The 24,257-nt window shown below is 42.3% G+C and overlaps 1 protein-coding gene across 1 annotated transcript in view; it reads left to right on the forward strand.

Moving 5' to 3' along the window:
- Positions 1 to 24,257, forward strand: part of LOC113407339 (hemicentin-1-like) — a 344,382-nt gene that overhangs the window by 225,426 nt on the left and 94,699 nt on the right. Inside the window, exons 40-46 of the mRNA XM_026655742.1 lie at positions 1,276 to 1,398; positions 2,513 to 2,674; positions 6,394 to 6,675; positions 8,528 to 8,695; positions 11,902 to 12,015; positions 22,056 to 22,142; positions 23,532 to 23,723. Of these exons, the coding sequence (XP_026511527.1) occupies positions 1,276 to 1,398; positions 2,513 to 2,674; positions 6,394 to 6,675; positions 8,528 to 8,695; positions 11,902 to 12,015; positions 22,056 to 22,142; positions 23,532 to 23,723 (1,128 nt within the window). The remainder of the gene's footprint in view (positions 1 to 1,275; positions 1,399 to 2,512; positions 2,675 to 6,393; positions 6,676 to 8,527; positions 8,696 to 11,901; positions 12,016 to 22,055; positions 22,143 to 23,531; positions 23,724 to 24,257) is intronic.

Here is a 24,257-nt window from a genome sequence, read left to right on the forward strand (position 1 = left end):
CTTCCTAAGTGGAGCACTTTGCATTTGTCTTTGTTAAACTTCATCCTGTTTAACTCAGACCATTTCTCCAATTTGTCCAAATCATTTTGAATTATGACCCTGTCCTCCAAAGCAGTTGCAATCCCTCCCAGTTTGGTATCATCCGCAAACTTAATAATCGTACTTTCTATACCAATATCTAAGTCGTTAATGAAGATATTGAACAGAGCCGGTCCCAAAACAGACCCCTGCGGAACCCCACTCGTTATGCCTTTCCAGCAGGATTGGGAACCATTAATAACAACTCTCTGAGTACGGTTATCCAGCCAGTTATGCACCCACCTTATAGTAGCCCCATCTAAATTGTATTTGCCTAGTTTGTCGATAAGAATATCATGCGAGACCGTATCAAATGCCTTACTAAAGTCTAGGTATACCACATCCACAGCTTCTCCCTTATCCACAAGACTCGTTATCCTATCGAAGAAAGCTATCAGATTGGTTTGACATGATTTGTTCTTTACAAATCCATGCTGGCTAGTGAGAGTCCCTTCTCCCACTTCAGCCTGAGGTATCCACTGCTTCTCCTGGTCGATTTTCAAGGATTTACTATTGCATGTTAAGGAAAGTTGCCTCCCCAGCTCCAAGCAGGCAATTATCCCTTCTTTGAGAACTGACCCAAAATATTAAAAACTGTTGAAGATCAGAGTGAAAATGGATTGGCCCTTCTTTCCTGTGCTTCCTTTCCTGTTGCATAATAACTGAACAGAGGGGACACTCAATATTAGACCCAGCAAAAGGTCATGCTTCTTCAGGAAGCATGCAGACAATCAAGGACTTTGTGGCCACGGGACGTAATCAAGATCGTGGCTGTGGTTGAATTTTAAAAGGGGCTGAGTAGCTTGCAGACTTACAGTATCTAAAGATTCATAAGCTAAGATAATGCGTTGGGCAATCATTCAGGGTCAGATTCTGCCTGGCAGGTCTGTAATGTAGGTAAGATCATAGGAGCCTCCTCTTATTGTGCAACCTGCATTAGAGCCAGTCAGAATTGCAGGGAATGTGCTCAACAGTGGGCAGGAACTGCTCTGATTTCCCTGGAGGAGGCAGCCAGTCACCCAGAGGGAGTATGCTGTACCCCACAAAGGGGTACTCCTCCAGGGCAGTGGATGCAGTACCTGTGTCCTGCTCAATGCACGATGGTGTTCCATTTGCTTTTACCAGGTCTGATATTAGCCCAGTGTTAGCCGGTCTCATTCTGATTCAATGAGTGCATTTTTTGGTATTTGTTTTCAGTGCCACCAAGTATTTCTGGTTCAGATGAACTCTCCCAACTGGCAGTAATTGAAGGAAGCCTTATCAGTTTGGTATGTGAATCCAGTGGTATTCCACCACCAAGCCTTACCTGGAAAAAGAACAGTGAGTTACCATTGTCAATAGTTACAAAAGAAACTGTTAATTTTCTTCTTGTAATTTTCACCAGTTTTCCCCTCAAACATTTTGGGAGGAATTTTCATAGGACCCTAAGGAAATTAAGGTGCTTAAATGCCATTGAAATTCAGTGCTAATTTCAGTGGGATTTCCTTAGGCTCTGTTTACATGCCCAGCCTCAGCGTGATGACAATAGTATCTAGGTACAGTCATTGCCATTTGTGATTTACTGAACTTTCCTTTACCCAGATCAATATTTAGAGGGATCTGTAAATCCTTGTGCTTCAGGGTATAAACTGATCACCAGCATATGTCCCCCCCTTATGATTTAGTATTGCACAGTTAGGCCATTTTGAATTTTTCCTCACGATCCTTAAGCATTAACCAGTTGGAGACAGGGTATCAGACAAGATAGAATCATTGAACTGTTCCAATATGATAATTCCTATGTTCTTAATCAGTCCCTGTGTTTAAGTCTAAAAATGCCTTTCCAGCCTGTCTTATCTATTTATCTGTATATCTATGTTCTTTTTAGGGCGCTGTTCTTTGTGGTATCTGAATGCCTGAACCTAACTGAATTTTGTAGGAGTTGTAGGAAAAGAAATGTTTGTTATAAAACACTACTTTTACTTAATAGAATTTTCAGACAAGATTCAATTGTGGCAAATCTTTATTATGATGCGTTATCATTTAGTCATTTTGTCATCTTATAGAAGTTAAAAAGGCAAATACAAGTTGTCTTATTACTGTATATTAAGGCCTACATTTTCACACTCAGGTGCCTAAAATTAAATTAAAAAATTTCAACATTGAGAAAAACATTTGAAAGTGGCAGCTTCATTTTCTGAGCACCCAGAGCTCACACTTCTCAGCACCTTCAAAAATCTCCTCCGTAAACAAATGTACGATTTTCAAATGCACAAATCAGAGATAAGCATCCAAAGTTAGGCATCCAAGTTTGAAAATTTGGGTCTAAGCAACTTCTTTATTTTTATGAGTGGCAACTCTGGGCTCAGATATTTCTAAAAAGAGCTGGTGGAATTTACTGAACAACCTCATTACCATTCTCTGTGGTTTTTATCTGAAAGAATCTCTCTTGCAGGTTCTCCATTGCCGGCTGACCTTACAGGAAGAGTCAGAGTGCTATCTGGAGGCAGACAGTTGCAGATTTCAATTGCTGAAAAATCTGATGCTGCATCCTATGTGTGTCTGGCTTCAAACGTAGCTGGAAACACAAAGAAAGAATACAATTTGCAAGTTTATGGTAGGTCATTATGTAATATTCTCTATATGGTTATCAATCTGGAAAATCAATTACATTATGAAACCTTAATTAGTAAAGCTGTGTTAAGACTGTAAGGTTTTCAGAGAGTGACTTCCAGATGGAACAACATCAGCACAAGATCCTGCTTGCTCAGCCAGAGTGAAGATTAATTTTTGGAGTCACCTGATAAACCTGCTGGCTACATACCATAAGGATATTGATTCAGATCTCAGCTGAAATAATATGTAAGGCACCCTGACAGTGAGTCCAGCCACCAGATGGAAAATTCCTGGAATTGATTGAGTCTGTTCTGATATGTAACAGATACAGATGCAAAAGTGATTTTCACTTGAATTCATCCTGAAAATTACTTTCTGCTGTGATAACATTACATATAGGCTGTGTTTATTTAGGAGTATGTTTTGCATGTGGTGTAATACAGAAATGCTCTGATACACACTTATTACACACGTGTTATACAACAAATACATTATCTGTTATTGTAAATAGTAAAGGACACAATACTGAGACAGCCTAAAAAAAGGTGAGAATAACTAAATACTGAAGTTTTTAAAAATCTTGCAGATATAGAATGCTTTTCAGCCTGAAAAATCCTGTAACATTTCAACAAACAGACACGTTTTGACAAATAGGGAGGAACTGGTTGAGAATTTGAAAGTGGAAGGCAGCTTAGGTGAAAGTAGTAATGAAATGATAGAGTTCATGATTCTAAGGAATGGTAGGAGGGAAAACAGCACAATAAAGATAATGGATTTCAAGAAGGCAGACTTCAGCAAACTCTGGGTGTTGGTAGGTAAGATCCCATGGGAAGTAAGTCTAAGGGTACGTCTACACTTACCGGAGGGTCGGGCGGCAGGCAATCGATGTTCTGGGATCGATTTATCGCATCTGGTTAAGACGCGATAAATCGATCCCGGAAGTGCTCGCCGTCGACGCTGGTACTCCAGCTCGGCGAGCGGAGTACGCGGCATCGACGGGGGAGCCTTCCTGCCACGTCTGGACCCGCAGTAAGTTCGGACTAAGGTACTTCGAATTCAGCTACGTTATTAACGTAGCTGAATTTGCGTACCTTAGTCCGAAGTGGGGGGGTAGTGTAGACCAGGCCTAAGGGGAAAAAACAGTTCAAGAAAGTTGGCAGTTTTTCAAAGAGATATTATTACGGGCACATGGGCAAACTATCCCTCTGCGTATCAAGTGGGATCCCACAGGGATCAGTTCCGCGTTCAGTTCTATTCAATATCTTCATCAGTGATTTAGAAAATGGCATAGAAAGTATCCTTATAAAGTGTGTAGATGATACCAACCTGGGAGGGGTTGCAAGTGCTTTGGTGAATAGGACTAAAATTCAAAATGATCTGGACAAATTGGAGAAATGGTGTGAAGAAAATAGGATGAAATTCAATAAGGACAAATGCAAAGTACTCCACTGAGGAAGGAATAATCAGTTGCACACATCCAAAATGGGAAATGACTGAGTAGGAAGGAGTACATCAGAAAGGGATCTGGGGATCATAGTGGATCACAAACTAAATATGAGTCAACAGTGTAATACTGTTGCAAAAAAAGCAAACATAATTCTGGGATGTATTAGCAGGAGTGTTGTTAGCAAGACATGAGAAGTAATTCTTCAGTTCTGTTCCGTGCTTATTAGGCCTCAACTGGAGTATTGTGTCCAGTTCTGGGTGCCACATTTCAGGAAGGATGTGGACAAATTAGAGAAGGTCCAGAGAAGAACAACAAAAATGATTAACGGTCTAGAAAACATGACCTATGAGGGAAGATGAAAGAAATTTGGTTTGTTTAGTCTGGAGAAGAGAAGACTGAGAGAGGACATGATAACAGTTTTCAAGTACATAAAAAGTTGTTAGAAGGAGGAGGGAGGTAAAATGTTCTCCTTTAACCTCTGAGGATAGGACAAGAAGCAATGGGCTTAAATTGCAGCAAGCATGGTTTAGGTTGGACATTAGGAAAAGCTTCCTAACTGTCGTTAGGGGGCCAGCTGTGGTCTATGAATTAGGGTGAACTGCAAAGAATGGGGCAGCCAACCAATACTTAGATTTACCAAGCAGCTTCTTTATTACCTTACTGATTACTCAGAAGTCCAAACAACACAGTTCCCTTAAAGTGATCCAGCCTCAGGCCTCCATCCAGGTACCTAAGTCAAATATAATGATTTCTGAAAATCTTATTTCATCATATAAAAGAAAAGGTTCTACTAATCTCAAAGGCTCGGACACATTAGCTCCCAGGTTATTGAATATTCCAGATCTTACCCAAATACATGCTACAGCCAATTCTTATTAACTAAACTAAAATTTATTAAAAAACAAAAGAGAGAGAGAGAATGGTTAAAAGATCAATATACATACAGACATGAGTTCAATTCATTGAGGTTTAGATTCATAACAGAGATGGTGAGCTTTGTAGTTGAAAAGAGTTCCTTTAGAATTTAGTTTGTAGGTTATAGTCCAATGTCCAAATATCATATTCAGGGCATATCAGCATAACTGGGACCTCAGTCTTGCAACTCAAACTTCCCTGATGAAGCTTAAGCAGAGCTGAGATGGCAGAATCAGGACCTAAGGATCTTTTATACAATTTAATGTCCTCTTTGACAAGTTGGGGATTCCTCTGGGAACAAAAGGTAATTAGGATGACTTTGAAGGGGGTCCATAACCGGAACTTAGCTACAGAATTAACATAAGGCAATTTGCTTGTTCCTCCACCATTCACAGATTATTTGCTATACATTTCAAAGAGAGATGAATACAGAGATATCCCATGTTTACAATTCATTTAAATGCTAGGATGTTCTTTTGATCTCTGAATTATCAGACTACAGCATAGACAGGGACTGTTGATTACATTGTCAACCCTACTCCTGCATATGTAAATACACAAAAACACAAACATTATCTTCCTACATGTCTTTTGAGGGTTATTTATTTTTCAGGGTGTTTAACCCTTTCTGGCCATGCGTCACAGTAGTTAAGCACTGGAATAAATTGCCAAAGGAGGTTGTGGAATCTCCATCTTTGGAGGTTTTTAAGAGCAGGGTAGACAAATACCTGTCAGGAATGGTTTAGATAATACTTAGTCCTGCCATGAGTGCAGGGGACTAGGCTAGATGACCTTTCGAGGTCCCTTCCAGTCCTATAATTCTATGTTTATAAAGTGGTTTGGGATCCTTACACACAGGCAGGAATCACTTCACCTACCACTGAAATGTAGCTCCCTTTAAGTTGAAACCTACCTACAGCAGCTCAACACAACTATTTGGGACTGGAACTAAATAAGAATGAAGCAACCATTTGAAACTGCAAGGTGAATATTAAGTCATTAAAATGCAATTAATACTTTAACTGGAAATAAGCCAAAATACTAGGATTAATACTTATATTCTTGTGAAAAAGGCCATTGACCACAAGTGGTAAAGACATTTTTACATGCTTATGTTTTTTCACATCTTAGCTTCAGTAGCACAGTGTCTCCTGACACCAAGCATTATCTGAGTACCGACTTAGAAGACAGAGTGCAACCTACTGAATTGGCAGCACCACTTTCTGCAGCAGTGAGGTGTTTCTTGGTGATCTCCCTTTTAAGTACTTCACTCATTCTTATGTGTAAGAATCAGTGCACATTCTGAACCTCCGCTTCTCATGCTAAAGTTCTACATTTTGTTTCCTTTTCTTTAATAGTTCGCCCAACTATACTGAACAGTGGGAACCACCCGTTCGAAGTTGTTGTAACCCGAGGGAATAATGTTTCACTGGAGTGCAAAGTACTGGGTAACCCACAGCCAGCAATAACCTGGATGAAAGATAGTCGTCCCCTTGTCAACGGGAGGGGAGTAGAAATACTGAATGATGGACATCTTCTTCAGCTGAAGAACGCCCAAGTGTCTGACACTGGCCGCTACGTGTGTGTGGCTGTGAATGTGGCAGGACTGACTGATAGGAAATATGATGTAAACATTCATGGTGAGTAGGGGAGATGAATGGAGCAGGCAAGGTAGACACAGATATGTTTTCAGGTTTACCCGGGGGCAGTAAGGAAACAGTTGTCATATTGATGTAGATGTTCCAATTGTGCCTATCACATGCTCTAGGCACATTACATAGATAAAAGCACAAATGTTATTTTAAAAAACAAAACAAATACAAATCTTCTAACCCCTAAACATAGCCCTCCTAAAATCAAACCAACCCCCGTCTCCATCCCAGCTTCATCCTAAAGAAAAAGCTGGGAAAATAGGTCTTGTGGAGCATCCTGAAGGTAATCAAATCTGGGCTCAGATCCTCTAAGATAGGAAATGAGTGAGAAACCAAGAAAACTCTGCTGCTCGTCCTCACCTGATAAAACTAGGTGGATGTTAGCTTGGATGCACTGAAGAATCACAGCTGCTAAGGTATTGCATGAGGATAGAGACAGTTTCTCAAGTAGTCAGGATGCAAACCAGTTAGGACTTTACAGGTTAAAACCAAACCTTAAACTTCATTCAGAAATCAGCTGGTAGCCTATGTAGGTTATGGAGCACAAGTGTGCAGGTGCATCCAGCAAGAAGGAACAATTAATGAGCAGGCACTAGCTGCAGTATCAGAATGGTTTCATTTATAGCCCCAGGTAGAGTACATTTCAGTAATCTAACTTCAGTGGCATGGATTACAGTGGAGTATCTGCATTTAAAAGAAAAGCCATGGTATGTGATTTCAAAAATCACTGTGTCCAGTCTGTGTCCAGTCTGATTCAGAATGGGACTTTATCTACACTCTGGCTATCCTTCCTGTTTCATCAGACACAGGTTATTTGACTACCGGGTTAGGGTAGCTACTGTATCAATGGATGAGGATGACTGATTATCATCACTAACATGATCTGTTTGACAAGTATTCTGCCACAGATCCCACTGAAACATGAAGGTTTATGAACATCTTGAGATAACGGGAGCCATGCAGCCCATCTCCAATTCTAAAGTCTTCCTATAAAATGAGAAAGGGAAACAGCAACTAGAGAAGAAAGGGAGAGGAAGAGAGAGAAAAAGATAGAAATTAAGTTGAAAATGAAAATAAGTTCATTTCTGTAATTATTAAAAAAGAGAGGTGAAAATTACACTGGGGTTCTTTCTAGTTGGAAGCCTCTGGGGTGGCAAATTTTCTTTTTTTACTTCTAACACTTCTCTTATTTTATTATTAAACTTGGATGTATTGAAGAGAAAATTGTAAACTTAATATGGTCGCAGTCTCAGATCTGTTCCTAAGCCTGAACTTCCTGCATGGAAGTGTGAAATGTGGAACCGTGCAAAACATCAAATTATTCCTCTTCCTAACAATGAAAAACCGACAAGAGATTTACTATTGTTATTTAAATCCCTGAAAGGTGGGGGGTTAGATCATATTTTTGCTTTTTCTATTAGAAAAAGTACAGTATTCTGTCAGTCTGACACAATTTTTCTTAACAGTTCACTAGCTGTAAAATGGACATAGCAAGCAAAATGTAATATTGTGTACTAACTATGATTCTGAACCCACAAAAGGATCTAAGGGGATTGATATAATCAGGTCCAAGGTGTTTATATCTTCTGCCTTTGTGACATGATGTCTCAATAATATGAAGACTGAAAATGTTAAAATGATGGTACTTTGCTACTATGTAACTAGAATAGAAAAATGAAGTTACTCTGCAACTGTGCAGTCCCATACTGGTCAGGATGGTTTTAGCTGCAGTGAATTAATTTGTTAGTTTAAAGAATGTGGTGTGTCTTATCCAGAATTAATCTTAGTTATTTTTATTCAGTGTTACTAGGTGTGTTTTTTCCTTTGTTTTGCTTTGTAGTCCCTCCAAGTGTTGTAGGTGACCTGGAAGTGCCTGAAAACATCAGCACGGTGAAGAAAAATCCTGTCTCTCTGATCTGTGAAGCATCTGGAATTCCCCTGCCATCAATAACATGGCTCAAGAATGGAAGGCCTATCCCCTTGAATAGCTCTGTGAGAATTCTGTCAGGTACAGTTGAGAGTCTGATCTGCTAACAACACAAGCAGAAATAGGAACTCTTGCTGAGTGCTTGTCCATTAAAGAAAGACACACATAGCTTAGGGTCAGATTGGCTGCAGCATTTATTAAATAGCCAGTTGAACCAAATCTGAACCAAGCAGAAAGTTCTTACCAAATTTCATTTAGAGCTATGCTAACTTGTGCAGATCTGAGAATCTCAGAGCTGTTGCAATGCATGGCTTGCAGCCCAGTATCCAGTGGTGTGCAAGAGCTAACATCTACAAGTGAGATCCCACTCTGGGATTTTGACAACCTGTTGATTGGTCCAACCTGGTAAGGGCCGATGCATAGGAACATTTATCTCCAGAGCCATTTCAAATGGTAACAGCTTACCTTGTGGGTGCTGATAGGTGTGAGGCTCTCAATGTGCATGTGCACCATGAAGTCAGTTCACTTAATCAAGCTTTTACCTCTGGATCATATTTTTTTTGTTTTTGTTTTTTGTTTTTGTTTTTTTTGGCAAGGACTCACTAACTGAGCATAAAACAGAATGAAAACCCAAATAATAAGAGAACTTTCCCTTGAATATATGTGGGTCTGCAGTGACTCTAAATACCAGAACCAGAGGAAAACCTGCTTGTGTGCCCTTGGATTTAAAGTGGTAAATTCCTTTTTAACCTCAAAGCCAATCAGATCTAATCCTAGAGCAAATACAGAACAAGAAATTAAGATGGTTTGATAAGTCAGAGCACCTTCTGATAAAAGCCAAAAAAGACAGCCCTTGGGCACACCATACAGCAGATCATCAGCTGGAATGAAAGGAAGTACAGGCTTTTGAGTGCCTAACCTATAGCCAAGCAGGTGGGGAAACATGTCCCCTCCCGAGGCAGAGAGCTAGGAAAAAGCTTGTTGCATCTAGAGGAGCCCCATTACACTAAGGCAGGAGAAATGTCCCAGGCAATCAACCCTTATGACTTTGGACTCAGATGACTGGCCAATCAGATCGGCCAGTGGCAAAGTGATAGCTGCAGGTGCAATTGGGATCTTTGACTTCTAACCTCAGTCTGCTAGGGCCACCTAGAAAGGCCTGGCCCTTATACTTTTTTTCCTGAGGGGAGGATTGACACAAGAGTGTCCTAAGTGAGAAGACTGTGATTTCCATTCCAATGAACCACATTGCTCCAAGACTGCAGAGAGGGGAGAAAGCAGCCTCCTGCATGACTGACACCTGCAGTGTTACTCTGCATGTGATCGCTGTTTGGTAACTTCATATTTAAAATACATAATTGACTTAGCAGCTCTGAAGCTAACAAAGGGATATATGGACTCAATCGAAAACACTTTGAAGTTGATGAGAGTCTTTGCATAGACTTGCGTTGGCTTTGGCTCAGGCCCTTTTCAATGTTCAAGTATTAAAGGATGACCTGTGCAAGGTTTGGCAGCTGAGTGTGGCTGGGAGAAACTGATAAAAGTTAGGATTCTTCTCTTAAGTTGGGTCTGCAAAACTGGACTGGAAATCTAATGAGAAGTGATTTTCATGAAGTTTCTAGTTCTTCTGGTTGGGCCAGATGCATTACCCAAAGCAGCCCCTCTCTTGGGATTTCAGCCCCTCTGTTCTCAAACTTGCCCAGAACTTGGAAGAGGAGCATGAACATGGAAAAATAATGGAAAACAAACAGAACCTTGTCAGAAGTTCAAAATAGTTTGTTTAAAACTTGAATCTGGAGATTTGGAGGATATTTTATTTTATCTGAAATAATTTTCCCATCTCTACACTTGAACATAAAAGGTTAGTCCTATTTCCAGTTATATGTTCCCTTTCTTAGCCACAGTATGTATGAAAAGGGTTTGGGTGTCTGGTTATTATGTGACATAAACCTTATTTTTTGATCTGATGTTGGCTTTCTGTTGTGTAGATGATATTGCCATCACCTCAAACAACCTCTTTTGAGATCAGTTGTTTCCATTCTGTCCATTGATTGCTTCAACCCACTCTGATGTCACTAACCACAGTGCTCAGTCACTGCTGAGCTCAGAGAGATGAGCCATGGAAAGTCCTCAAGTTATCCCTGAATGTTGGTGAAGGGGGAAACTAACAACAACCCCACGCCTTGTTTTCTTGCGAACTTTACATGCTGGTGTGTAATCACTCAGGAAAACTGCACAGAGTGGTGGTGAATTCTGTTTTTTTGTTTTTATGGCCTTAGAGTTGAAGTTTGGAGTTTTCTTTGGTTTTGCTTGTGAAGATGCTGAGGGAAGAATCCCTAAATTAATATCTTAAAATAGTTCACCCTTTAACTCTGCCAAAACAATTCAGTTCTGTAGATCAAAAGCATGCTTTGTGTGGCAGGGGATCAGAAACTGATTGAGTGGCCCACATACTGCTTCCATTCACTCTGAATCCTCCTCTGTTTGTCCATGTTTTTTCTGATATGGTTCCTTTTAAAAACATGGGAAAAAACCCATCATATCACATCTGCATGAAGATAGATAATAGCTGTAGGAAATGGAAGAGCTTTTAGTAAGTTTTAGTATATATATGATGGGGCCAAACCCTGCCAGCAAAGCTGGGCAACTTTTGCTGTGCAAGTGTGGGGAGGACAAGATACGAGGGAAGACACACAGCCCTCTGCAGATGTTTGCTCAGTACACCGCTCAGAGGATGTTGATGGAGGAGAAGCAATCAACATAATAAGAAATTACCTTTTGCCTACTAAAATTGTTACCTATTTTTATGGATAATACCTAAAAATAATATTAAAATTAGAATATATTAGAGGACATTTAAAAAAAATTCTCTTCTTAATTTATGTATTTGATAGCATCTTGTGTTTAGTACATTTGTTTTCCATGTGTAGCCAGCGAGGTGTACACCAAAGCACTTATATAGGTGATAGTCCCACTAACTCCAATGGGAATAGTCACATGATCAAAGTTAAGCACAGGCATAAATGCTTTACTGGATTAGGGTCTGATCCTGACCCAGTGTAATCAATGGGAGTTTTGCCAATGATTTCAAAGGAAGCAGAATTGAGCCCAGTCAGTTTCTACTGTTTGAGAGTCTTTTACATAGCATCAGGAGATAATTTATTTTTAAACGTGATTGTAAAATCACAAAAATGATTTGGATGCATTCAGTGTGGGATTTTTGGCATCCTTTATTTGTTTTGGAGGCTATTTTAATACCTGTATATTCTTGTGGCTTTTCTCTTCAGGGGGTAGGACACTACGTTTAATGCAGACTAAAGTGGAAGATGCTGGTCAATATACCTGTATAATAACCAATGCTGCAGGAGAAGCAAGGAAACATTTTGGCCTTTCAGTTTTAGGTAAGTATATGATTTTGATGAAAGTAGATAAAAAGTGTCATACTGTATGTTTCACCAGCATATATATTAAAGTTTATACATAGTTCCTCTTAGGGCTTGTCTAGATGAACAGTTAGCGCATAGCAAGCTGAATCTGTATCTACAGTGCACTAGCGTGCCATGCACTGTTCAGGTAGACCCTCCTACCATGCACTAAAAGTTCCCTAAAGCACTTTCATCTACTCCGCTTTGAAAAAATTCCCTAGTGTGCCACATGCTAGTGTGCTGTAGATTTACACCCCAAGTTGCTGCGCACTAAATGTTCTTCTAGACAAGCCCTACGAAAAGTGAAAGTTCACTTGATAACGATCTGAAAATCAATTTTAAACAAGTCAGACTTACATGTAAACTGGCCATGGTTTCATTTGAAAATTAATATCATTTAGGCATGACAACATATAATGGAATCACTGATAACTACTTATTTTCAGTTTGTAAAAATTACAGCAGTATACACAGTAAACCATGTGAAACTTAATACTGTGAATCCATTTCATTCAGTGCCAGAGCTCAGAGAAACTCTCAGGGTAAAACCTCATGGGCACTGAACAAAATGTTTGTGCAAAACCTTTGTGAACTGAAACAGCCAAGTTTTATACTACTTTCGATATAAAGGAAATAGAATAAAGAGTGGTTACAGGATAATGGTCTGCTGTAACATAATTGTAAAGGAAAGGCCCAGGCCTACAATGAAAATAAATGGTGGAGCTGAGCTGAAGGTGGAACCAAAACCTTTACCTGCAAAATCTGTGCTCCACTGAAAACCTTCCATGGCTATGACTTTATTTCTAGAAAGTGATTTAACAATGCATACAGTAATGGCTGAGCCAGCCAGCACAGTTAAACAGGCTCGGGTATAACGAACTTTGTAGTACAATTACCCAATATGCTGTATTATATAATTTTGTCAGTCACAAACTTTTTTTTTTTTAAGTTACATTTTCCCCAGGAATGTGCATAAATTTGGGGTGGCATACTATTTCCAGATTAGTAGTCAGTATTATTTTTTAATCAGCAAGTAATTGTCAGGCATCCTGAAACTTGACTGACAATCACACTATTTGGCAGGATAATACTATAAGCTCTTGCTTTTCTAATGTGCTGAGCAATGTGTGCTCTCATTGACTTCAGCTGGAGTTGTGGGTCTTCAGCCCTTCTGAAAGTCAGACCCTAAGTGGTAACTATATTCTGTCCATTCAGGTTTATTTGATCAGCTCAGGCACGTGGAAAAATGTAAGAGAGGAATAAGCAGTAAAAGTATTCATCATTTCACTGTTTTCATCAAATGGTTCTAACTTTAACAGAAGTATGCCAGTGATGGAATTGGGAACCTCGCTACAATAGTCTTCACTTGCCTTGAGCAGAAATGCTAAGTGAAACCTATCTTAATTGGGTTACATGGAAATTTGCAGGATGGAAGCCTCTTCTGTTTTCCTTTTTTGTATTTATTTTTGCATTCTAATAAGTTATTCGTATTTCAAAGGGCTAGTTATAGGAATTAAGCCATAAGGTACATAGAGTATACCCCAAGTTAAACAACTAAATGCTGTAAACAGAAGGTACCACAGAGCTACTAACAGCCCATTCTGATACTGGCAGTCAAGCTGGCATTTGTTTCCATAAATCACTTTGTAGCAGGCAGGCAATCCAGATTGTTCAGACATGTTGGTGTGGAATTATTAGTATTATATTTGCAAAAAATATTTGAAGTAACTATGTCATATTTTTCTAAAAGTCTGGAATAATTTAGTGTTGATAATTTACTGAATTAATTTGGAGACAAGGTTGTGTTGTGTGTATGTAATTCTTTTTTTTTTTAAATTTATTGTGAGCAGTAATAGTTGGCCCAACTTTCCTCAAACCAGTCCTGAGCTTGTCTGATTTCATCTGTCATTTTTTCCATGTCTCCCATTTATTGTTTTTGTCTAGTCACATTTTAATGTAGAACTCTCATAAAAGCCTTTTCAGCAGTGCTCATACACTCAGACTAAGAGGGTTTGGCCCTAATTTCATCACACTTGGCAAGGATGTGCCATGTATTAGCCATGTCTGCTTGTCCACTGACCTTACCACCATGCTGAGTCTGCCAGTAACCATCACGCCACGCCACTAAGCACATTGTGCAGAGGACAAGTTTTAGCCACTGACAATGAAGTAGTTTCTCCAGCTTTCAGCCCATGGTTTGAGTTGTAGGCTTGATTTATTTTTGTTCTCCCACTTTCATTTTAAACTCTTTTACTCCTTATCAGGTGCTTAAGATCTCATCTAATTTACTATTTTCTCATCAGTTTAAAGTAAATTCTATATCTTGAAATGTTTTTTAAAAATTAACTTTCACTTCCAAATTACTGGTAACACAGCTAAATTGTGTGAAAGCAAAAAATTCTTCACTTCCTGTCTTTCTGGTGTATCTAGCTATCTAGAGTCCAGTCCTGCTGTGATGGTTCGGTCACAGAGACCCCGCTTGGGACTGTCACCTGACATGCTGAAATTATCTCGAGCCCATTTTCCCTGCCAGTTGGGACTCCAGAACCCTGCCTTGTTGAGCCAGACACGCTAGCCTGCTGCAACACAGACCCGGGGTCTTGTTGGAAATAGGTAACCTGCTGAGTTGAAAACCACTCAGCAGGTTACCTATTTCCAACACCTACACACCCAGTTCCCAATGGGATCCAAACCCCAAATAAATCCATTTTATTCTATATAAAGCTTATACAGGGTAAACTCATAAATTGTCTGTCCTCTATAACACTTATGGAGAGATTTTATTAAGTATAAAAAGTAGGATTTAAGTGGTTCCAAGTAATAACAGACAGAACAAAGTAAGTTACCCGGCAAAATAAAACAAAACATGCAAGTCTAAGCCTAATACATTAAGAAATTGATTACAAGTAAAATCTCACCCTCACAGGTTTTCCAATAAGCTTCTTTCACAGACTAGACTCCTTCCTACTCTGGGCCCAATCCTTTCCCCGGTACAGTCCTTGTTCCAGCTCAGGTGGTAGCTAGGGGATTTCTCATGACTGCCTCCTTTTTTCTGTTCCACCCCCTTTGATAGCTTTGGCACAAGGCTTTGTCACTCTGGGTCCCCACCCCTCCTTCTAAATGGAAAAGTACCAGGTTTAAGATGGATTCCAGTATCATGTGACATGGTCACATGTCCTGTGAGACCCCCAGCCTCCATTCTTCCTGGGCTGGCCTACACATACACAGGAAGGTTTGCAAGTAAACAGAGCTATTTACAGCCAATTGTTCTAGTCAGTGGGAGCCATCAAGCTTCCAAACCACCATTAATGGCCCACACTTTGCATAATTACAATAGGACCTCAGAGTTATACTTCATATTCTTAGTTTCAGATACAAGAATGATACATTCATACAAATAGGATGAACACACTCAGTAGATTATAAGCTTTGTAACGATACCTTACAAAAGACCTTTTGCATAAAGCATATTCCAGTTGCATTATATTCACACTCATAAGCATATTTCCATAAAACATTATGGAGTGCAATGTCACACCTGCACTATTTGGGTTTACATGAGGGTAGAATTTGGTCCCTAGTTCATCTTCTCTTCCTTCCCAGTTACGAAGCTCTCTCTAAATCCCTTGTTATACTTCAGAGAACCAACCAGTCCTCCTTATAGCCATGTTGCCTCCTCTTCTTCAGCCTCTATGCTTTATTAGTGCTCTGAGTCCTAACTCCTTTTTCCTTTGCCCAAGTACTACAAAATGCTTCATTTAAAGAAAAATTGCTTCTCCAAAACCATAGAGTTAACTGTGTTGTGCATTTCCCAACAATAAATGAAGCATATTGTGCCAATGGGGTGGCTCACAAATGGGAGTAAGAGGTTCACAGCTTGCCTCCTGTCATTGTTAATCATGTTGGTGCACATACTAATGAACCAGTTTTCATGTGCCTTGTCTATTTATGCACAGTACTGAAAATATAGGGGTTGTTTCCAGGAAATTAGGCTCTAAAGCTGCAGATGAATGAGAGTGAGTGTGGGTAGCAGTGGTGCAAACATTATCGTCCTGATTCTGATTTTGCTTCTTCTGGCATAAACCAGGGGTTACTCTCCTGAAATTAGTGGGGAATTAAACTACTGTGAGTGAGAGGAGGATTTATCTTGGCCTGTATTTCTTGTTTGTGTATAATTTGCACAGATGTGTGTTTTCTATATGCACACAGGTGGTTAGAAATAGAACAGACTTTGGGTCAGACTGCAGGTCGACCTTTGAGCAAGTGCTCAAGTGGTAACAGAGGTCATGAGCAGATTCTCTCCTGTGTTCCCCTGCAGGGCTAGTCACAAATGTAGTCCTTGTATTGAGGGTGCAAGGACTGCTCCTCACCAGCACGTCACAAGGACTAGCCAGCTCAAAAGGAGCAAGCAGGGGAGACTGAGGTGGGGGTGCTGGCTGGTTGTAGAGTGGAACATTTTGTTACCTGTAAATCCTGCTGGGATATTGTAAGTCTTCTCTGTTGCCAATGTGGGCCTGTTCCTAGTAGGTCTGATTAAGCCATTTGTTATTTTTATATGAAAGAAACAATACGTTCAGACACAGAGACAATGTCTTCGGGCAAGACTACACTTACTACATTGGTGCAGCTGCATTGAGGCCTGGTCTACACTACGATTTTAGGTCGAATTTAGCAGTGTTACCTCGATTTAACCCGCACCCGTCCACATGATGAAGCCCTTTTTTTCGACTTAAAGGGCTCTTAAAATCGATTTCTTTACTCCACCTCCGACGAGGGGATTAACGCTGAAATCAGCCTTGCCAGGTCGAATTTGGGGTAGTGTGGACGCAATTCGATGGTATTGGCCTCCGGGAGCTATCCCAGAGTGCTCCATTGTGACCGCTCTGGACAGCGCTCTCAATTCAGATGCACTGGCCAGGTAGACAGGAAAAGTCCCACAAACTTTTGAATTTTATTTCCTGTTTGGCCAGCGTTGCGAGCTGATCAGCACAGATGACCATGCAGAGCTGATCAGCAGAGGTGACCATGGAGTCCCAGAATCGCAAAAGAGCTCCAGCATGGACCGAACGGGAGGTTGGGATCTGATCGCTGTATGGGGAGACGAATCCATGCTAGCTGGACTCCGTTCCAGTAAATGAAATGCCAGAACATTTGAAAAAATCTCCAAGGGCATGAAGGACAGAGGCTATAACAGGGACTCACGGCAGTGCCGCGTGAAAATTAAGGCGCTCAGGCAAGCCTACCAAAAAAACAGAGGCAAATGGCCGCTCCGGGTCACAGCCCCAAACATGTTGCTTCTATGATGAGCTGCATGCCATTCTAGGGGGTGCAGCCACCAGTACCCCAACCAGGGCCGGCTCTGGCTTTTTGGCCGCCCCAAGCAAAAAAAAAAAAAAACCCACCTGCGGCGCAGCTGGAGCCAGGGTGCAGGGGGACTCCCTGCGCTGCAGATGTGCCCCGGCTAAGGGGGGAGGGGGAGGGAGTGGAGGGAGTGGAGGGAGAGAGAGAAGGGGGGCGGCCAGGGCTTCAGCGGGGCGCTGCCACGTGGCCCCTCCGCGCGCGCCGCCTGCCAGGAGGGCTCCGCGCTGCTCCGCTCTGCTGGGAGGGAAGGACGCAGGCTGCCCTGCCAGGCTTGCTGCAGGGCGCTCCCCTCCTCCGCGCCACAGCCTCCTACAGGGTGGCCGGAGCGGAACAACAACAACAAAAGCAGCCGTGCCGCCCTAGGATTGGGCAGAATGCCGCCTCCTACAAGCTGCCGCCCCAAGCACCAGCTTCTCGGCTGGTGCCTGGAGCCGGCCCTGACCCCAACCCTGTGCTTTGACTCCGTCAATGGAGTAGGACGCAACACGGAAGCGGGTTTTGGGGATGAGGAAGATAGCTCACAGCAAGGAAACGGGGAAACCGGTTTCCCCAACAGCCAGGATCTGTTTCTCCCTCTGGACCTGGAGCCAGTAACTCCCGAACCCACCCAAGGCGTGCTCCCAGACCCTGAGGGCACACAAGGGACCTCTGGTGAGTGTACCTTTGTAAATATTAGACATGGTTTAAAAGCAAGCGTGTTTAATGATTAATTTGCCCTGGCATTCGCGGCCAGTACAGCTACTGGAAAAGTATGTTAACGTGTCTGGGAATGGAGCGGAAATCCTCCAGGGACATCTCCATAAAGCTCTCCTGGATGTACTCCCAAAGCCTTTGCAAAAGGTTTCTGGGGAGGGCAGCCTTATTCCGTCCTCCATGGTAGGACACTTTACCAGGCCAGGCCAGTTGCACGTAGTCGGGAATCATTGCAGAACAAAGCATTGCAGCGTATGGTCCCGGTGTTTGCTGGCATTCAAACAACATCCTGTGTTATCCTCAGGAGAGTGATATCATTCATGGTCACCTGGTTGAAATAGGGTGGTTTTATTAAGCGGACATTCAGAGGTGCCCATTCCTGATGGGCTATTTGCCTGTGGCTGAACAGAAATATTCCCCGCTGTTAGCCACGCGGTCGGCGGAGGGGTGAAGCCATCAAAATGCGACCTTGTAACGAAAGCACATGTGCTATGTAATGTTAACAGCAAGGTTTACCATGAAAGAGTGTACCCATTGTTCTATAAAATGTGTCTCTTTAACTACGACTCTCCCTTTTTTTTCCTCCACCAGCTGCATTTGTTTCTCCTTCCCAGAGGCTAGCGAAGATTAGAAGGTGAAAAAAACGCACTCGGGATGAAATGTTCTCTGAGCTCATGCTGTCCTCCTACACTGACAGAGCAGAGCAGAATGCGTGGAGGCAGACAATGTCAGAGTGCAGGAAAGCACAATATGAACGCGAGGAGAGGTGGCGGGCTGAAGAGAGTAAGTGGCGTGCTGAAGATGTTAGGTGGCATCAGCTTGCTGACAGAAGGCAGGAGTCAATGCTCAGGCTGCTGGAGCATCAAATTCAGATGCTCCAGCGTATAGTTGAGCTGCAGGAAAGGCAGCAGGAGCACAGACCGCCGCTACAGCCCCTGTGTAACCAATCGCCCTCCTCCTCAAGTTCCATAGCCTCCTCACCCAGACGCCCAAGCACGCGATGGGGGTGCCTCCAGCCACCCAGCCACTCCACTCCAGAGGATTGCCCAAGCAACAGAAGGCTGGCATTCAATAAGTTTTAAAGTTTTAAAGTGCAGTGTGGCCTTGTCCTTCCCTCCTCCCCCACCCCACCCGGTGCTTCCCTCCTCCCCCACCCCTCCCAGGGTACCTTGGCAGTTATCCCTCTATTTGTGTGATGAATTAATAAAGAATGCATGAATGTGAAGCAACAATGACTTTATTGCCTCTGCAAGCGGTGATCGAAGCGGGGAGGGGAGAGTGGTTAGCTTACAGGCAAGTAGAGTGAACCAAGGTGGGGGGAGGTTCATCAAGGAGAAACAAACAGAACTTTCACACCGTAGCCTGGGCAGTCATGAAACTGGTTTTCAAAGCTTCTCTGATGCGCACTGTGCCCTCCTGTACTCTTCTAACCGCCCTGGTGTCTGGCTGCGTGTAATCAGCAGCCAGGCGATTTGCCTCAACCTCCCACCCCACCATAAACGTCTCCCCCTTACTCTCTCAGATATTGTGGAGCGCACCGCAAGCAGTAATAACAATGGGACTATTGGTTTCGCTGGGGTCTAGCCAAGTCAGTAAACTGCGCCAGTGCGCTTTTAAACGTCCAAATGCACATTCTACCACCATTCTGCACTTGCTCAGCCTATAGTTGAACAGCTCCTGACTACTGTCCAGGTTCCCTGTGTATGGCTTCATGAGCCATGGCATTAAGGGGTAGGCTGGGTCCCCAAGGATAACTATAGGCATTTCAACATCCCCAACGGTTATTTTCTGGTCTGGGAAGAAAGTCCCTTCCTGCAGCTTTTGAAACAGACCAGAGTTCCTGAAGATGCGAGTGTCATGTACCTTTCCCGGCCATCCCACGTTGATGTTGGTGAAACATCCCTTGTGATCCACGAGTGCTTGCAGCACCATTGAAAAGTACCCCTTTTGGTTTATGTACTCATTAGCTTGGTGCTCCGGTGCCAAGATAGGGATATGTGTTCCGTCTATCGCCCCACCATAGTTAGGGAATCCCATTGCAGCAAATCCATCCACTATGGCCTGCACATTTCCCAGAGTCACTACTCTTGATATCAGCAGCTCTTTGATTGCGTTGGCAACTTGGATCACAGCAGCCCCCACAGTAGATTTGCCCACTCCAAATTGATGCCCGACTGACTGGTAGCTGTCTGGCATTGCAAGCTTCCACAGGGCTATCGCCACTCACTTCTCAACTGTGAGGGCTGCTCTCATCTCAGTATTCTGGCGCTTCAGGGCAGGGGAAAGCAAGTCACAAAGTTCCATGAAAGTGCCCTTATGCATGCGAAAGTTTCGCAGCCACTGGGAATCGTCCCACACCTGCAACACTATGCAGTCCCACCAGTTTGTGCTTGTTTCCCGGGCCCAGAATCGGCGTTCCACGGCATGAACCTGCCCCATTAACACCATGATGTGCACATTGCCGGGGTCCGTACTTTGTGAGAAGTATATGTCCATGTCTATGTCCTCATCACTCTCGTCACCGCGCTGCTGTCGCCTCCTCGCCTGGTTTCGCTTTTGCAGGTTATGGTTCTGCAAATACTGCTGGATAATGTGCGTGATGTTTACAGTGCTCAGAATTGCCGCGGTGATCTGAGCAGGCTCCATGTTCCCAGTGCTATGGTGTCTGCGCTGAAAAAAGGCGCGAAACAATTGTCTGCCATTGCTCTGATGGAGGGAGGGGTGACTGACAACATGGCTTACAGGGAATTAAAATCAACAAAGGGGGTGGTTTTTCATCAAGGAGAAACACAAACAACTGTCACACAGAATCACCCCCTCAAGGACTGAACTCAAAACCCTTGAGTTTAGCAGGCCGTTGATTTCATGGAGGGAGGGAGGGAGGGGGGAGCAAATGAATACAAAACAAATCTGGTCTATTTCTTATTTTGATCCACTCCATCTATCTTATACATCTTAGGCTGGCAGCAGACGGTGTAGTACGACTGCTAGCCATCGTCATCTCCTGGGTGCTTGCCAGAAGATGGTGCAGTACGACTGGGGAATGACCTGGCTGAGTCACTCCCATGTCTGCCCAGGCGCCCCTGACCGACCTCACTGAGGTCAGCTAAAAGAGCACCCAGGAGTACGACGACGATGGCTACCAGTCGTAATGCATCGTCTGCTGCCAAAAGGCAATGAGCTGCTGCTGTGTAGCAATGCAGTCCCACGTCTGCCAGCACCCAGAAGACATACGGTGACGGTGAGCTGAGCGGGCTCCATGCTTGCCGTGATATGGCGTCTGCACAGGTAACCCTGCAAAAAAGACGCGAAACGATTGTCTGCCGTTGCTTTCATGGAGGGAGGGAGGGAGAGGGGGGCCTGACGACATGTATCCAGAACCACCCACGACACTGTTTTTGCCCCATCAGGCATTGGGATCTCAACCCAGAATTCCAATGGGTGGCGGAGACTGCGGGAACTGTGGGATAGCTACCCACAGCTACCCACAGTGCAACGCTCCGGAAGTCGACGCTAGCCTCGGTACTGTAGACGCAGTCCGCCGACTTAATGCACTTAGACCATTTGTGTGGGGACACACACAGTCGACTGTATAAAAACGATTTCTAAAAAAAGACTTCTATAAATTCGACCTAATTTCGTCGTGTAGCCATACCCTGATGCAGTTGTGCTGCTGTTGTAGCACTTTAATGAAGATACTCTAAGCCGACGAGTGAGAGCTCTCCAATTGGCGTAATTAATCCACCTTCCCGAGAGGCAGTAGCTAAGTCAGCGTGAGAAGCTCTCCTGCCAACATAGCACTGTCTACACAGGGGATTGTGTCAGTATAACTACGGCACTCGGGTATGAATTTTTCACACACCTGAGTGATGTAGTTATACCAATATAGGTCTGTAGTGTGTTATATTTAAATTTGGTGTAACTAATAGTGTGCAATATTATGCTTTTTTTCTCTCTAATAGTGCCCCCAGGGATTGTGGGTGAGAATAAACTGGAGGATGTGAAAGTGAAAGAAAAACACAGTGTTACATTAACTTGTGAAGTCATAGGTAAGGCTTTGCAATGTCACAATATGTTCCCTATTCAACAGCTAAACCCACAGCAGCTTGGTGTGTTTGTTAGTTGTCCACATCACAGTTCCCTTCCTGACCACAGTTGTTTGAGTGTATGTGTACAAATAGCTGAAAGCCAGAATTTGGCTCTGAGTTTTATCTTGACTGTTCTTTTTTAAATGTTTTAATATCACTGTCAATGCAGTGGGTTTTTTAAATGAATGTGTTTTTAGTAAATAACCCTAAGAGAAATATCCTATAGAACTTAATAGAAAAAACCTTTCTATAGTTTATTTTTTAAACATCCTGTAGAATTTAACAGAAAAGTAGATCCCTGTTATGTGCAAAGTAATGGACATTGTAAAACATAATCCCAACTATACATATAAAATGATGGGGTCTAAATTATCTGTTACCACTCAAGAAAGATTTTGGAGTCATTGTGGATAGTTCTCTGAAAACATACATTCAGTGTGCAGCGGCAGTCAAAAAAGCTAACAAAATGTTGGGAACCATTAGGAAAGGGATAGATAATAAGACAGAAAATATCATATTACTTCTATATACGTCCATATCTTGAATACTGTGTGCAGATGTGGTCACCCCATCTCAAAAAAGATGTACTGGAATTGGAAAAGGTACAGAAAAGGCAACAAAAATGATTAGGGGCATGGAGCAGCTTCCATATGAGGAGAGATTAATAAGACTGGGACTTTTTAGCTTGAAAAAGAGACTACTAAGGTGGGATATGATAGAAGTCTATAATATCATGACTGGTGTGGAGAAGGTAAATAAGGAAGTGTTAATTACTCCTTCTCATAACACAAGAACCAGGGGTCACCAAATGAAATGAAAAGGCAGCAGGTTTAAAACAAACAAAAGCAAGTATTTCTTCATACAACGCACAGTTAATCTGTGGAACTCTTTGCCAGAGGATGTTGTGAAGGCCAAGACTAACAGGGTTCAAAAAAGAACCAGATAAGTTCATGGAGGTAAATCCATGGATGACTATTAGCCAGGATGGGCAGGGATGGTATCCCTACCCTCTATTGCCAGAAGATGTGAATGGACAACAGGGGATTGGATCACTTGATGGATTACCTGTTCTGTTTATTTTCTCTGAAGCACCTGTCATTGGCTACTGTTGGAACTGGATACTGGAATAGATGGACCATTGGTTTGACCCAGTATGGCTGTTCTTATGTTCGTATAAAATTCTAGAGGATGGTTCAAAAACCTATAGGGCTATAGAATATGTATTCTATAGAACTTTCTTAAAAGGGAAATTTTAAGTGGACACAAAAAATGTTCTTTTCTATTCAGTAACTTTTCATTTTCTAGAGGCTACAGTAATTAACACTTACAATTAATTGTATTTTTATTAAGGGAATCCTATACCACAGATTACATGGGTAAAAGATGGTCAGCCTCTTACCCAGGATGGAGATCACCAGATTCTGTCCAGTGGACGTTTTCTTCAAATCACCAACGCTCAAGTTGCTGACACAGGGCGATATACATGTGTTGCATCCAATGTAGCTGGTGACAAAAGCAAAAGTTACAGTCTCAATGTACTTGGTAAGTGATTGTGCTGGTTATCTAAAGAAGGTATTAATCTCATTGAAAGATAGATATTCATGCTGAGGTTCCTAACAGTTAATAACAGCAATGTCTAAGTTACCTGACTAGAGTTAAATATTTACATCTGTATAGTTGCTAAAGTGTTTAATATTAATAAGGCACTTATACCTTTAAGAAGAAACAAGTGAGGTAGGAAAACAGGGAGTTAGAACAGGAATTAATCTACATATAGAGTGAACAAAACAGTGCATTGTCTTGTGTTTTACAGAAGAAATGTGTTAAGGACACCATTAAAGGAAACATTGTTTCATAAAAACTCAGACCACCTGTTATTTTATTATGATGGTTATCACGTTACAGACTACAACTAATACAGTAGAGTTTCTTTACATACTCTCATATCCTGGCCCACATCCCCTGCCTAGCAATAGCTTTCAGGAAGATCAGACAGTAGACCTGCTGACCCCTAGTCAATAATAGTCCGTGGGAGGTGGTGGGGTAATGGCTGGTGGCCAGCCTTCTTCCCTTCCC

Source organism: Terrapene carolina, unplaced genomic scaffold, assembly GCF_002925995.2.
Source record: "Terrapene carolina triunguis isolate 2854851 unplaced genomic scaffold, T_m_triunguis-2.0 Scaffold211, whole genome shotgun sequence".
NCBI classification, from domain to species: Eukaryota; Metazoa; Chordata; order Testudines; family Emydidae; genus Terrapene; species Terrapene triunguis.